This window comes from Cannabis sativa, unplaced genomic scaffold, assembly GCF_029168945.1.
Source record: "Cannabis sativa cultivar Pink pepper isolate KNU-18-1 unplaced genomic scaffold, ASM2916894v1 Contig7, whole genome shotgun sequence".
Classification (NCBI taxonomy): domain Eukaryota; kingdom Viridiplantae; phylum Streptophyta; class Magnoliopsida; order Rosales; family Cannabaceae; genus Cannabis; species Cannabis sativa.
Window position 1 is genome coordinate 9683459 of NW_026870043.1, and position 16873 is coordinate 9700331.

General features: G+C 40.0%; 1 protein-coding gene across 1 annotated transcript; it reads right to left on the reverse strand.

Annotated features, from left to right (window-relative positions):
* Positions 1 to 4524: 4524 nt before the first annotated feature.
* On the reverse strand, positions 4525 to 16519 carry LOC133033413 (uncharacterized). Its single transcript, XM_061108127.1, has 3 exons — positions 15347 to 16519; positions 5730 to 6223; positions 4525 to 5632 (listed from the first exon to the last, which is right to left on the reverse strand). The coding sequence occupies exons 1-3, from the start codon at positions 16517 to 16519 to the stop codon at positions 4525 to 4527; spliced, it is 2775 nt and encodes a 924-aa protein (XP_060964110.1).
* Positions 16520 to 16873: the final 354 nt, after the last annotated feature.

A 16873-nucleotide genomic window follows, 5' to 3' on the forward strand; every position in this document is an offset into this window, starting at 1 on the left:
TGCCCCAATGCCCTTCGCGCCAGACTATGAGCTCTGCAATTGATCGTTCTGCTTATGTATCGGAGATGAACATTAGGGAAGGCAGATAAAGAACATCTTATGTCTTCAACAACATCCGAGAGAGCTGAATACTCAATCTTCTTGCTGTGGACTTTATCAACCAGCACTTTTGAATCCGTTTCAACCACTGCCAAAGGGATTTGAATGTTGATGCACCACTCTAAACTGGCCCGTAAAGACAAAGCCTCTGCCATTGAAGGCTGCAGATTTCCAACTGCAGGAGCAGAAAACCCGACCATCAAATTACCTTGCCAGTCCTGTATAATAGCTCCAAAACCCATCTTGCTCTGTTCAATACTAAGCGCTGCATCAGTTTGAAGCAGATAATAATTTAGAGGAACTAACTTGTCCCAGCCCGAATCCTGCAAAGTGTGAGCTCCACTATATCTATTAGTATTAGACATAGCTTCTTGGTAATCTGAAATGAATGTGTCAATCCAGGCAATAATATCAGCAGGGGTCATATCCAAATTTGCAAATAACTTTTTATTTCTAGAGTGCCAAATAGCCCATAAAGTTGTTAGCAAGAGAATTAACTGATCTTTATTCAACTGTTTAAAACCATTTATCATAAAATCTTTCACATCAACATGCCTATTAGAGAAATAAAAACTTCAGAGAGGCGAGGCCTTCCAAATTTTTGAAGCTCTGGGACAATCTAGCAAGGCATGGGTGACAGTTTCAGTAGGGTTTGTACAGAAAGAACAACAAGGTTGAGGAATGATTTTCCTAACAAACAAATTAAGGCCAACAGGGAGAATGTGGTGGAAAACTCTCCAAGAGAAATTTTTAATCTTAGGTTGAATATTTAAGTTCCAAAGAGTTTTCCACCAGGCATTAAAAAAAGAGGAGTTAGAAGAGGAGGGAGGAAGAGAAGCATTATTAGCAAGATGATAAGCTGATTTTACAGAGAAAGTACCTGAAGTTTCTTGGTTCCAGATAAGAGTATCAACCCTTTGAGGGCCCCCAATTGGAACTTTGAGAATAGACAAGACAGAATAATCATCAAAGTACTGAGACAATCTGTTTCTATCCCAAAATCCCTTATTGTCTATGAAAAAACTAACCTTATCAACAGGAGGCAAATCATTACTTCTCAGGCAAGGAAATTTTAAGCCCGGAATCCAGGGGTCCTGAAGAGTCCTGATAGAGCAACCATTACCAACCTTCCACAGCAAACCCCTAATGAGAATATCTCTACCCCAAAGGAGACTAGACCAAGTATAAGATGGAGAATGCCCTAGTTTAGCCTCGAGAAAACCATTATGTCTAAAATATTTTGCTTTCAAAATATTGGCCAGAAAGGAACTAGTATTTGAAAAAACACGCCAAGCTTGTTTAGCAAGCATGGCCTGATTATTGGAGAGAAGGGAGCTGAAACCTAGACCACCAAAAAATTTCGAAGAGCAAAGAGTTCGCCAATTTTTCCAATGGATTTTAGAACCTTTCCCCATTGATCCCCACCAAAACTGAGCCATTAGTCTTTCAATTTTATGACAAATTGAGGTCGGGAGTTTGAAACAAGACATGGTATAAGAAGGGATTGTTGGGTTTTATGCCCTAAATAAAACTTATTTCAATATAATCAGATTTACTTATTAATATAGATCAAAAATAACATTTAATGTTGCATGGTTCACATGATTTATTTCATGATTATATGTACATAATGTATAAATTCATCTGATACCCTTTTCACATACTTGATCCTGTTTATTGTGCTGTCAACACATTGGAAAGTAAACATGACTATGTGAATAAAGTTTCCTAGATTTATTAGACATAGGGTTTTACTGATATGATAATCTACAACAGAGTTTACTTGCATTTGGAGAAATGCTATGTTCTTTCCAGAGCATTGGTTAAAGTAAAGCTCGGGTTGGATGCATGGAGTATGCATTGGAAGGGACCGATATTGAACTTTGACTTAGATTTATTAAACTTACCGTAATATCTATTCAAGTCAATATCGCCTAGTTGATCCTAGATCAAATGATCTTAATCCTGTTATGATTAGGCTCAATCTCAGGAGGCTATTCGTGTTCTTTGATTTTTTAGTTAAGCCTACTTTTAGGTCAGGGTGATACGTACATTTTGGGAACACGGTAGTGCAATTGAGTGGGAGCGCTAACATAAACATTGAATCTATAGCTTCTATCTGGCGAATAGTAAGTAAAGGATGATCACCTTCGAGCTTGACCAAACGAAAAACAAATGGTGGAGATCTCATTTCACATAAGCTGAAATATTATTTATACGGGGTTAAGTGTTTTATGGATAAAATACATTGTAGGGTGTAACGGTAATCTAATCCCTTTACAGTGTAGATCATTCATATAGAGGATCATTGATCAAATTAGGATTATAACAATGGATAACTAATGATGTGTCTATATGGTGGAACATATAGAGCATTCTATATACTGAGAGTGCAATTCTAAGTTCTATGCGTGGATTCAACGAAGAATTAATAAGTTAGTGAATTTTAGTAATAAATTCTTGATCTACTTATTGGAAGCTCGGTTATATAGACCCATGGTCCCTGCACTAGTTGAGATAATATTGCTTGTAAGACTCATATAATTTGTTTTGATTAATCAATTATAATTCTCAAATTAGACTATGTCTATTTGTGAACTTTTCACTAAGTAAGGGCGAAATTGTAAAGAAAGAGTTTATAGGGGCATATTTATTAATTATGATACTTTGTATGGTTCAATTAATAAATATGATAAATAACAATATTATTTAATTATTGTTTATAGTTATTAAATAGTTAGAATTGGCATTTAAATGGTTGAATTTGAAAATTGGCGTTTTTGAGAAAATCAGATGCAGAAAAGATAAAACTGCAAAATTGCAAAAAGTGAGGCTAAAATCCACTATGCATGGCCGGCCACTTTTGTAGGGAATTTAAACTGATATTTTCATTATTTTAATGCCAAATAATTCAGACCTAACCCTAGTGGAATGCTATAAATAGATAGTGAAGGCTTCAGGAAATTTACACTAAAATTTCACACTTTTCATTCAGAAAAAACTAAGCCTCTCTCTCTCCCTATCTTTAGTCGCCACCTTGCTCTCTTCCTTCCCTCTTCAATTTCAAAATTCTTAGTGTGAGAATAGTGCCCACACACAGCAAGTGATACCTCAATCATAGTGAGGAAGATCGTGAAGAAAGACTTTCAGCAAGAAGGAGTTTCAGCACTAAAGAATCAGAATAAAAAGATCCAAGTTCAGATTTTGATAATGCTCTGCTACAGAAAGGAATCAATGGCTAGATATCTGAACGGAAAGAGTCATTTAATTCCGCTGTACCCAATGTAAGGTTTCCTAAATTTTATATGTGTTTATTTCATCGTTTTAGAAAGTTCATATTTAGAGTGTTAATCAACATACTTGTGAATAGATCTAAGATCCTGGTAAAATAATTTCCAACAGAGATAGCCTGTATAACAGCTTTTAAGAGCACCTCTTTACCTGCCTTGGAAAACAACTTGCCATTCCAGATAGAAAGTTGTGAGCTAACCTTCTGAAGAGGAAAATCAAAATTAGATTTCTTTGAACGCCCAAAACATTGGGGAACTCCTAGATATTTACTGATAAAAGGTCGCGGTTCAAGTCCTAAGGATTCAAAAAAAATAAGCAGAGATGCTAGTAGGAGTATTGGGCGAAAAAAGAATGGAGGATTTAGCATAATTCACTTTTTGACCAGTGGCTAAATTATAGACGTTAAGAGCCTCCTTAAGAGCATTACAAGAAGAAGGGGAAGCAACGGTGAAAAGAAGAGTGTCATCAGCAAAAAGTAAATGAGAAACGGGAGGAGCTGTACGAGCAACGGAGATACCCCTGAAGGATCCGCTTTGTTCCTGAAGACGAAGGGCGGTAGTAAGCCCTTCAGAACATAAAAGGAAAAGGTAAGGCGATAAGGGATCCCCTTGTCGTATACCACGAGATGGATAAAGGGAGTTCGTAATTTGACCATTAATACTGAAACGAATTGTAGCAGAAGAGATACATTGATGGATTAAACTAATGAATTGTATGGGAAATTTGAACTTATTAAGAATGGCCAAAAGAAAATCCCATTCCACACGATCAAACGCTTTCTCCATATCAAGCTTAAGACCCACCCAGCCAAACTTACCATGTTTTCGATGATTTATTGCATGAACAATTTCTTGAGCAATAAAGATGTTATCGAAGATAATCCACTCAGACAAAAAGGCACTTTGGAAAGGGGAGATGAGATCTCCAAGAACACTCTTAAGACGATTTGATAGCATTTTAGAAATGATCTTGTAGATCGTTGAGCAAAGGCTGATTGGACGAAAAATCCTTAAGAGAAGAGGCATTGGATTTCTTTGGGATCAAGACAATGAGAGTTTCATTAATAGAAGAAAAATCAGCCATATTATTAAGGGTGTCAAGGATGACAGTAGTGAGGTCATTCCCCATAATGTGTCAGTTCTTTTGATAAAAAGTAGGATTAAGACCATCAAGTCCAGGGGCCTTGTCACCCGAAAGCTGAAATAAGGCCTGCTTAACTTCATGAGCTTCAAAAGGGGAGTCAAGAAAGTGAATTTGGTGACTATCCACTGACTTATCAATGGCAGAAAGGAGATATTGAGTAGCTTCGCTATTAGACTCCGGAGACTTAAAAAGATCACCAAAATAAGAGGACACCTCCCTGGAAATATCATCAAAAGAGGTAACCACTCTCCCATCATTGCATTTGAGCTTTCGGATAAAATTAGTCTTTCTCCTAACGGTAGCTTTACTATGAAAGTACTTAGTGTTCTTATCGCCAGCCTGCAGCCAGTGACTTTTAGATCGCTGCTTCCAAAGGATTTCATTCTTATAAAGAAGGGAATCCAGCTGAGATTGCAAAGCAGAAGCATGTTGAATTTTATCACTGGAGAGAGGCAAATTGGAGTGGATAGCATTGATAGAGCTTTCTAATGCATGAATTCTACGAGAAAGACTGTTAAATCCTGCATTCCAGCTTTTGATGTCATCCACGCAAGTTTTCTGCTTAAGGAGAAAAGTATTAAGAGTTAAGGGAATTTGTCCAAGATGGGAATGATTCCAATTACCCCTAACAGTATCATAAAAGGACGGTTCCGTGAGCCAGAAGTTTTCAAACATGAACCTTTTATGTCTCAGACGAATCATACTATCATCATTAAGGGTTATCTTAAGAACTCTATGATCCGAACCATAAAATGCGAGATGATAGAGAGTAGTGTGAGGAAAAGTATGTTGCCAAATATGATTAACAACTCCCCAATCAAGCCTTTCACACACATTGCCATGTTTCCAAGTATATTTTGAGCCAATCGGGTTTAAAGGCAAAAGGGAAAATTTACTAACAAAACTTTGAAAATGAGTCATTGCATAGGAAGGGGGATTAGAACTACTCGATCGGTCACTTAAAGATAAGTAATCATTAAAGTCTCCTAGAATAAGCCAAGGAAGTAAAGGAGCATTATCAAAAAGTCTTTCTAACAGCAACCATGAATGCATTTTATCGATACTATAAGGAGAACCATAGTAACACGAAACATGAGTACTGATATTGTCATTAAAAGTTATAATACAATCAACATGATTAGTAGAGGAATTCAAAATATTAACAGATACATCCGAAGTCCATAAAATCAAAAGACCCCCCCCCCCCTAATCCTACTCTTGGAACTTCAAACACATGATCAAAAGGAAGACTACGACACAAGCTATCCCCACGGCCGGCAGCAGCTTTAGTCTCCATGATGAAGAGAAAATTCGGTTTGTGATTTTTAACAAAAAGGGAGAGGTTGCGGAATGCCCGAGGGCTCCCCAAACCTCGGGCATTCCAACTCATAAGACTCAAAGAGAGGTTAATAGCAGAAGAAACATCAGCAATTGTAGGACCAACTCGAGCACGCTTGAGAATATTCCTGAGAGAGTCACCAACCACGACAGTTTGAGGGAGGAAAGCAGCCCTTTTAGCCCCAGCAACTGCTTTACCCTTAGCTTTTTCAGAAGTTCTTGGGATAACACCCTCCATAGCAAGGCCCTCACTACTACTTTCACTAGCTGTGACCGTAGCATGCTGGGTAGTTGTGAAAGGAAGGTCACAAAGAACAGCAGAATGAAAACCATCATGGCTCAAGGGTGAGCCCTCATGAGAAATACCAATAGAACTATTAATGTAAAGACCGCTTAGTTTAATTTGGAAATTAGCAGTTAATTATGTTTAATTAAGGAAAATTATTTATAGATATTTAAATAATTATTTATACTGTTATTGTTGAATTCTGAAATGCATTTTATGTCATATAATGATTTTCATAAGTTTGCACTTCCGGCGCCCGGTAACATGGAAGTCGGTGTTTGGCTCAGTACAATCACAACTTAGTATGTTAGTATTTTGGGACGGTTATTTAGACTTTGAGAATGTCGGGATTGGCCGGGACTTCCCAAAATACCCTTTAGTGCTCTTTATGCTATTTTAGTGTGGAGGGGCAAAATGGTCTTTTTGCCCCAATGATATTTTGTCCTTTAGTGGACTTTATGTATTGAAATTATATAACTTTAAAGGTTATTTGCTGGCTGAATAAGGAGTGGAATAATTCATTTTTATCATTTATTTCAAAATTGGAAAAAAGTTAGAAAATTAGAAAGAAAAGCAAAACTTTTTCTCTCAACTCTCTCTCTCTCTATTTCGGCCCTTTGAAGCAGCAAGAATTTGAGATTTTCTTTGGTTTTTCAAGCTGACTTTGTGTGCAATTCAAGCTTTAGGTATTGTTCTTACTCTTGTCTTCTTTTAGTTTCTTGAATTTTGATGAAAAGACGATGTTTGCATGCTTAGTTTGATTTGTTCTTGCTGCTGTGTTTTGAGGTTGATTTCAGAGGTTTATTTATAATTTAAAATGTTGATTCAAGCATGTTAGGGCTGGTGATTACTTGATTTTATTGAGATATGAAATTTTGGCTCAAAACTAGGGTTTTCAAAGAGAACTGTTGAAATCTGTTGCTGTCGTTTTGTGGACGTTTGTTGTAGTTTTCAGAGGTTATATTATGCATGTTTAAGTAGGTTTGGGCTGAATTGAATGCATGTTGGTGTTGTTTAATCAAGTTTGAGTTTGGAACTCAAAGCTTGAAGCGTTAATGGTGATTTTGGTTTGTTTGCATGAAGCTCGATTTTTATGCTTTAGAATTGTTCCTTAGGGTCTAAATAGCAGGTCTGGAAGGTTTTGTTTGAATTGGTTTGGATTTGAGCAAGTTATGAATTTTTGGTTAAAATCTGCAAGGAACCGGAATTTCGGTTGCGCATCCGGAATTCCGGATGGGGTTCTGAATTTCCCAGAACCGGAATTCCGGTTGGGCAACCGGTCTGCCGGTTGGGTGATTTTTAGAAACCCTAGATTTTCTCTCTTTTATGTTATTTGGGGTATTGCCATGCTTTTTATCGATAGGGAAACTTTTAGTTTCTAGTTTAAGTCCCCGGGAAGTGATTTAGCGTACCACTTATAGTGTTGTGATTGCTATGGTTTAGGAGCCTGTAAACCGCCGCGCAGTACGTTCCTGTCAGGTTGACCGGCACACCTGAATTCAGAATTGAGGTAAGATTAGTATAACAGTATGCATATGTTTTACATGTTTAGCGTGCATGTAGAAAGCCTGTTAGATTACATTAGATATGTATTTTTGCTCCGAACCATCCGACTGTGTCACATCGGTACAGGCTAGAGTATGACTAGCAGCTGGAGTATGACCAGTGTACCGAGTATAGGCTGACACTATATCACATCGGTACAGGCTAGAGTAGGACTAGCAACTGGAGTATGACCTGTGTACCGAGTATAGGCTGATACTAGGGTTGGTGGTTCTGTACTATTTGACGTATCACATCGGCACATGCTAGAGTATGACTAGCAGCTGGAGTATGACCAGTGTGCCGAGTATAGGCTGATACTGTAACACATCGGTTAGGCTACTGTATGACTAGCAACTGGAGTATGATCAGTGTACCGAGTACAGGTTGTTACTTGTCAATAGTACCGTCTTATGAACGTTCAAGACTCAGTATCGTGTAAGACACGGCAGTTAGGGTTATGGTCAGGGGTATGGGCGTCTGATCATAACCCGGGATTTATGTATGATTATTATTATGCTTTTCTTACTGAGTTTGTCGACTCACAATGCTATGTTCATGTGTAGGTAAGGGCAAGGCCAAAGCTGTGGAACCGTGAGAACGAGCCTATGAAGATTGTACATGTCGGGGCGGTTAGGCCTGGAGCGTACGATCCTCGGGACAACAGTACTTTTTGTAATTAGTCGCTAGGCGACAAATATTTTGTTTAGTCAGTAAACTTCTGTAAAGTGTTTTGTAATCGCGATCCCGAGTATTTTGTATAAAATATTTTATAAGTTTAATTAAAAAGCAAAAATTTTAATTAATCACGATTTCCATAAACCTCGTTGATTAGCAACGAGCTGCACAGTACGTTTAAAAATCACGTAATACGCCTATGTTAGTTAGGGTGTTACAATTTTGTATCAGAGCCGCGAGGTTGTCTTCCGAAGATCGTCACGACATGTACAATCATCATCATCAGTTAGCTCGTTCTACGGTTCAGTAAGCTTTTATTGCTTTAGTAGCTTATTATTTATTATTAAATAAGAAAAGCTTGATAGGAAGCATGTTAGTAACCTGATAGTAGAATAGGCGCATGTTTTGTTTTTAATTTCCAAATTAAGCGGCATTAGTAAGCTCTCGTTGATTGTGACCTGATGTGCCAACTCGGGGTTTCGAGGCTGTTCAGACTAGATGGACGCCAGGCGAAATACCAGGAGTCAGGGCAGCTCGGTCGGGTCAAATCAGGGTCAGGGAGCTCAGTTTTCCCCAAGTGCTAGGGGTCGTGGTAGAGGTTCCAGGGGCAGAGCTCGTGGTCGGGGTGACGATAACCCGCCACAGGCTGCCCAGGCTGCTCAAGCCGATCAGGAAGCCCAGAATTGGGACACTAGGTTTGCTGAAATGCAAGCCAGAATAAAGGAGCAAGATAATGAGATTCAGAGATTGAGACATCAGGGTGCTCCTGCAGTGCTTGTGCCAAAAGTTCTAGTGGCACCTGCCCCTGTTTCTCAGGCCGAAATAGTAGTAGCGGCAAATAGAATGGAACCCTTGTATGAAAGGTTCCGGAAGCTGGCACCTCCGGTTTTTCATGGAGGTCTGGACGTCAGAGAAGCCGAGCAGTGGCTAACAGTGATTACGAAGATATTGAATTTGATGAGTGTGATAGAGTACACTACTCAGTTTGATCGGTTGGCGAGGTTGGCCTCGGGAATTGTGCCAACCGATTTCAGTAAGAAGGAAAAATATCTGGACGGATTAAATGTGAAGATCAAGCATGACCCAATGATCACTACAGACGACAAGATCACCTATGCTGAGATGGTGGGAAAAGCACTGCGAGCTGAGGGCGCAGTTGGATGTATGTCGGAGTCAGTTAGGACTCCAGTCAGTGGCGGGGCTCCTACCCCTCCTGCATCAGGTTTCAGCAGGGGAGGTAGTGGTTCGGCCATGGACCGAAAAGCGGAAAACATCCAATCCATCCGGTGGCTCGGGGCAGAACAAAAGGTTCCGAGGGAACCAGAGTAGTCGGCAGGGTGGTGCTGAGACCCGTTACTCCTACCCGAAGTGTCCCATTTGTAAAAGGCATCATCCGGGTGAGTGCAGAGGTCAGGGATACTTTCAGTGTGGCATGCCTGGACATTAGAAGAGGGATTGTCCCCAGCTTAGATCAGAGGCACCTAGGGCTCCGGCGAGACCCACTCCAGCTCGAGTGTTCGCCATCACGCAGGCTGATGCAGATGCCAGCCCCTCAGTTGTAAGAGCTCAGCTCTCGGTTAATAACTCATTTTACTCAGTGCTGTTTGATTCTGGGGCCACACATTCTTATGTGGCAGCCAGAATCTTTAGTAAATTGGATAGACCTTGGGATATTTATGAATTAGGGTTTGGAACCCTATTACTTGGCGGAGAGTTAGTTATCTCCAAAAGGTGGATTAGGTCTATGCCGATCAGAATAGATGGTAGAGAGTTAATTGCTGACTTGAAAGAGATGAGCCTAGTAGATTTCGATATTATTTTAGGAATGGATTTCCTATCTAAATACTCAGCCAGTATTGATTGCAAGAGGAAAATGGTGATCTTCCAACCGGAAAGTGAAGAACATTTTGTGTTTGTTGGTTCGGTTCGGGGATCTCGGATCCCGGTGATTTCGGCCATGTCAGCTAAGGAATTACTACATGGCGGTTGTTTAGGGTTTCTGGCCGTGGTGATGGACACCACTCGGCCAGATACCATTCGGCCAGAGGACATCAAGGTGGTTCGGGAATTTTTAGATGTTTTTCCGAAGAACTTCCAGGTTTACCACCTCAGCGGGAGATTGATTTTGTTATAGATTTGACACCAGGATTGGAACCGGTTTCCAAGGCTCTGTACAGAATGGCTCCAGCTGAACTTAAGGAATTAAAGATTAAGCTTCAGGGATTGCTTGACATAGGGTTTATTCGGCCTAGTGTGTCACCCTAGGGAGCTCCAGTTTTATTCGTTAAGAAGAAAGATGGAACTATGAGGATGTGCATCGATTACCGGGAGTTAAACAAGCTTTATGCCAAATTCAAGAAATGTGAATCCTGGCTATCTCAGGTGTCCTTCTTAGGGCACATTGTTAGCAAAGAAGGGATCAAGGTGGATCCCGAGAAGATAGAATCCGTCAGGGATTGGCCTAGACCGAAGACAGTGACAAAAATTAGAAGCTTCTTGGGTTTAGCCGAGTATTATCGTAGGTTCGTGGAAGGGTTTTCAAAAATTTCAACACCCTTAACCGAACTTACAAAGAAGAATCAGCGGTTTGTCTGGTTAGATAAGTGTGAAGCTAGTTTCCAGGAGCTGAAACAGAGACTGATTACCGCTCCAGTGCTAGCTTTGCCTTCAGAACAAGAGAAATTTGTAGTTTATTGCGATGCATCCAGACAGGGTCTGGGGTGTGTGCTGATGCAAGCCGATCGGGTTATCGCTTATGCCTCCCGTCAGTTAAAGGATTATGAACAGCAATACCCGACTCATGATCTAGAGTTGGCCGCGATGGTTTTTGCATTGAAGATCTGGCGGCATTACCTTTATGGAGAAAGGTGTGAAATTTATACCGACCATAAAAGTCTCAAGTATTTCTTTACTCAGAAAGATTTGAATATGAGACAGAGGCGTTGGTTGGAATTAGTGAAAGATTACGACTATGAGATTCTCTATCACCCTGGGAAAGCCAATGTAGTGGTCGATGCCCTGAGCAGGAAGGGACCCGGGCAGGTGGCTAGCATGATTCAGATCTCACCTCAGTTAGCAGAAGACATGGTTAGATCCAGCATTGAGTTTGTGGTAGGTCAGCTTCACAACTTAACACTGCAATCTGATTTGTTAGAAAGAGTTAAAGCCGCTCAGATGACTGATCCAGATTTAGTGAAAATCAGAGATGAAGTTTCGGCTGGTCAAGCCAGAGATTTCTCAGTGTCAGATAACGGGATGCTTCATTATAAAGCTAGGGTTTGTGTTCCGAATAGTGTGGAACTCAGGAATGAGATCTTTGAGGAGGCTCATTCTACCCCTTATTCTCTGCATCCCGGCACCACTAAGATGTACCAGGATCTTAAACCGTACTTCTAGTGGAGCGGTATGAAGAAGAATTTGGTAGAATTCGTATCGAGATGCCTCACTTGTCAACAGATTAAGGCTGAACATCAGAGACCAGCAGGGTTGTTGTAGCCTTTAACCCAACCTGAGTGGAAGTGGGAAGATATCACGATGGATTTCGTGATTGGATTACCTAGAACCACAGGATTATTCGATTCCATCTGGGTAGTGGTGGATCGATTCACGAAATCTGCTCATTTTCTGCCTGTTAGAACAACCTTTACAGTGGATCAGTTGGCAGAATTGTATGTTAGAGAGATTGTAAGACTTCACGGGGTACCGAAGTCTATAGTTTCAGATAGAGATCCGAAGTTCACCTCCAAGTTTTGGCAGAGTTTGCAACGAGCAATGGGTACAAAACTAAAATTCAGTACAACATTCCATCCTCAGACAGATGGGCAGTCCGAAAGGACAATTCAGATATTGGAGGACATGTTGCGAGCCTGTGTTATGGATTTTGAAGGCTCTTGGAATAAATACCTACCGTTGATAGAATTTTCTTACAACAACAGTTATCAGAGTACGATAGGGATGGCTCCCTATGAACTGTTATACGGTAGGAAGTGTAGATCTCCCATCCACTGGGATAAGACAGGGGAGAGGAAATACCTAGGTCCAGAATCAGTACAGCAGACCAATGAGGCAATTGAGAAAATAAAAGCTAGAATGCTTGCCTCACAGAGTAGACAGAAAAGTTACGCAGATCCGAAACGCAGAGATATTGAGTTCCGAGTAGGGGACCATATGTTTTTACGGGTATCTCCAATGAAAGGGATCAAACGTTTCGGGAAAAGAGGCAAGTTATGCCCTAGATTTACAGAACCTTTCGAGATTCTCGAGAAGATAGGTCAAGTGGCATATCGGTTAGCATTGCCTCTAGCTTTATCAGCAGTTCACAACGTATTCCATGTCTCTATGTTGAGAAAATACGTTTCAGATCCCTCTCATATACTCAGTTATGAGAGCCTTGAACTGCAGCCAGATATGTCTTACGAAGAACAGCCAGTGCAGATCCTGGATAGAAAGGATAAAGTCCTTCGGAATAAGACCATAGCATTGGTCAAAGTACTCTGGAGAAACAGCAAGGTGGAGGAAGCCACCTGGGAGCTAGAGTCAGATATGAGAGCTCAATATCCAGAGTTATTCAGGTTAGATTTCGGGGACGAAATCCTTTTAAGGGGGGAATAGTTGTAAAGACCGCTTAGTTTAATTTGGAAATTAGCAGTTAATTATGTTTAATTAAGGAAAATTATTTATAGACATTTAAATATTTATTTATACTGTTATTATTGAATTCCAAAATGCATTTTATGTCATATAGTTATTTTCATAAGTTTGCATTTCCGGTGCCCGGTAACATGGAACTCGGTGTTTGGCTCACTACAATCACAACTTAGTATGTTAGTATTTTGGGACGGTTATTTAGACTTTAGGAATGTCGGGATTGGCCGGGAATTTAGAATTTCCCAAAATACCCTTTAGTGCTCTTTATGCTATTTTAGTGTGGAGGGGCAAAATGGTCTTTTTGCCCCAATGATATTTTTTCCTTTAGTGGACTTTATGTATTGAAATTATATAATTCTAAAGGTTATTTGTTGGCTGAATAAGGAGTGGAATTACTCATTTTTATCATTTATTTCAAAATTGGAAAAAAGTTAGAAAATTAGAAAGAAAAGCAAAACTTTTTCTCTCAACTCTCTCTCTCTCTATTTCGGCCCTTTGAAGCAGCAAGAATTTGAGATTTTCTTTGGTTTTTCAAGCTGATTTTGTGTGCAATTCAAGCTTTAGGTATTGTTCTTACTCTTGTCTTCTTTTAGTTTCTTGAATTTTGATGAAAAGATGATGTTTGCATGCTTAGTTTGAGTTGTTCTTGCTGTTGTGTTTTGATGTTGATTTCAGAGGTTTATTTATAATTTAAAATGTTGATTCAAGCATGTTAGGGCTGGTGATTACTTGATTTTATTGAGATATGAAATTTTGGCTCAAAACTATGATTTTCAAAGAGAAGTGTTGAAATCTGTTGCTGTTGTTTTGTGGACGTTTCTTGTAGTTTTCAGAGGTTATATTATGCATGTTTAAGTAGGTTTGGGCTGAATTGAATGCATGTTGGCGTTGTTTAATCAAGTTTGAGTTTGGAACTCAAAGATTGAAGCTTTAATGGTGATTTTGGTTTGTTTGCATGAAGCTCGATTTTTATGCTTTAGAATTGTTCCTTAGGGTCTAAATAGCAGGTCTGGAAGGTTTTGTTTGAATTGGTTTGGATTTGAGCAAGTTATGAATTTTTGGTTGAAATCTGCAAGGAACCGAAATTCCGGTTGTGCATCCGGAATTCCGGATGGGGTTCTGAAATTCCCAGAACTGGAATTCCGGTTGGGCAACCGGTCTGCCGGTTGGGTGATTTTTAGAAACCCTAGATTTTTTCGTTTTTTATGTTATTTGGGGTATTGCCATGCTTTTTATCGATAGGGAAACTTTTAGTTTCTAGTTTAAGTCCCCGGGAAGTGATTTAGCGTACCACTTATAGTGTTGTGATTGCTATGGTTTAGGAGCCTGTAAACCGTCGCGCAGTTCGTTCCTGTCAGGTTGACCGACACACCTGAATTCGGAATTGAGGTAAGATTAGTATAACAGTATGCATATGTATTACATGTTTAGCGTGCATGTAGGAAGCATGTTAGATTACATTAGATATGTATTTTGGCTTCGAACCATCCGACTATGTCACATCGATACAGGCTAGAGTATGACTAGCAGCTGGAGTATGACCAGTGTACCGAGTATAGGCTGACGCTATATCACATCGGTACAGGCTAGAGTAGGACTAGCAACTGGAGTATGACCAGTGTACCGAGTATAGGCTGATACTAGGGTTGGTGGTTCTGTACTATTTGACGTATCACATCGGCACAGGCTAGAGTATGACTAGCAGCTAGAGTATGACCAGTGTGCCGAGTATAGGCTGATACTGTAACACATCGGTTAGGCTAGAGTATGACTAGCAATTGGAGTATGACCAGTGTCCCGAGTATCGGCTGTTACTTGTTAATAGTACCGTCTTATGAACGTTCAGGACTCAGTATCGTGTGGGACACGTCAGTTAGGGTTATGGTCAGGGGTATGGGCGTCTGATCATAACCCGGGATTTATGTATGATTATATTATGCTTTTCTTACTGAGTCTGTCGACTCACAGTGCTATGTTCATGTGTAGGTAGGGCAAGGCCAAAGCTGTGGAACCGTGAGAACGAGCCTATGAAGATTGTACATGTCGGGGCGGTTAGGCCTGGAGCGTACGATCCTCGGGACAACAGTGCTATTTGTAATTAGTCGCTAGGCGACAAATATTTTGTTTAGTCAGTAAACTTTTGTGAAGTGTTTTGTAATCGGGATCCTGAGTATTTTGTATAAAATATTTTATAAGTTTAATTAAAAAGCAAAAATTTTAATTAATCACGATTTCCATAAACCTCGTTGATTAGCAACGAGCTGCACAGTACGTTTAAAAATCACGTAATACGCCTATATTAGTTAGGGTGTTACAATTAACATGATCGACTCCCAGAGAGCCAATCTCAGTAACATTACCACGAGAAGCAGCACCTGAGGATCCAGAGCCAATGTCCTCAGTGGTAAGAAACTGGCTCACAACAGCAACGAGGGATTGATCCACATTATCCTGCTGAGCAGGAAGTTCATCCAGTGGAAATGAGTTTGAAAGATCAAACGGGTTCCTTTTGAAAGTTGATTTGGCAGGTGCTTTAAGAGGTATTTTATAAGGAAGAGCAGGTGGATATGCACGATCATCACACTTTTGAAGGTAAGTAATACACTTTGTAAGTGTGTGATCAAACAAGCCACAGTGATAACAGATATTTGGCAAGTTCTCATATTTGAAAGTGAGCCATTTTTGACGATGGATACTCTTGAAATCGACCATGATTCCACGAGTAATAGGTTTAGAAATATCAATGAGAACACAAACTCTAAGAAAAAGTCCAGAGATTTTGTGGAGTGTAAGTTGGTCAACCTCTAAGAAATCCCCCACCTCATCCCCAATCAACTTAGCAAGTTTTAGAGATTTCTGACCAAAAGGAATAGAATGGACTTGTATCCAAAAAGGGGAATATCTGAGATGGTTGGGCAGAAGAGTATCCAGACCAGCATGGTTTGCACAAGTGACCAAACAGTGGTCAAAATGCCATGGCTGACCCTCTAACACTCTTCGCATATCTCCTTCACAATGAAACTCCACCATGAACATACCCGAACCATATTCAGAGAAAGTTAAAGGGCCCCGAGTAATCCAGGCGTTCCTCATAGCATCTTCAAACCACTCAAGTTTGATGGTTCTAGGGGAAAGGATTCTAAACACAAGACAAATGGTTCTGCTAGTTTGGCTAACCCCCCCAGTATCATCCTCAAGGTCATGAACAACAGCTTCACGATCAGTGAGGTTTAAAACTTCAAAAACGTTAAGAGCTAGGGAATCCATAGTAAGACACAAGGAAATACGAGAGAGAAAAGCTACAGGAAGAAAACTAGGAACAAATAGATGGACAAGTAGAGAGCGCCACAGGAACCAGAACCTTAAATAGAGAAAGTTAAAGAAATACCTGGAGAGTGGAAACTTGCAAAGGAAGGTTATATGAAGATGTTGTATCTGTCCTTTCAGTATCCCTATAGTATCTCCATAGCCGGTAGGAGCAATGATCGCCTCCATCCTTGGGTTGCTCAAAACGACGGCATGCATTAAATAAGAACAAGAGACAAACTAAAAGAAGGAACAAAAGACAATTAAACTCCCTTGAAAAGAGATCTAAAAGATATCTAAACTCTAGAGCAATAAATGGGAATTAGGTGAAAGGAAATACAATTAATGTACAGCAGAGAAGAGAAGTCAAATCCAAAACAATTAAGAAAGAAGAAAGAGAAAGAGAAACACAAGATTGAATCAATAAAACGACATCACAGTGATGAGAATCGCAGGATTAGAACCAAAATTTTTGAGAAACAGGAAAACCCAGAAGGAACGGAATGCAGCCCGCTAGAAGGTTCTAGAGCTTCAAGTGTTCCA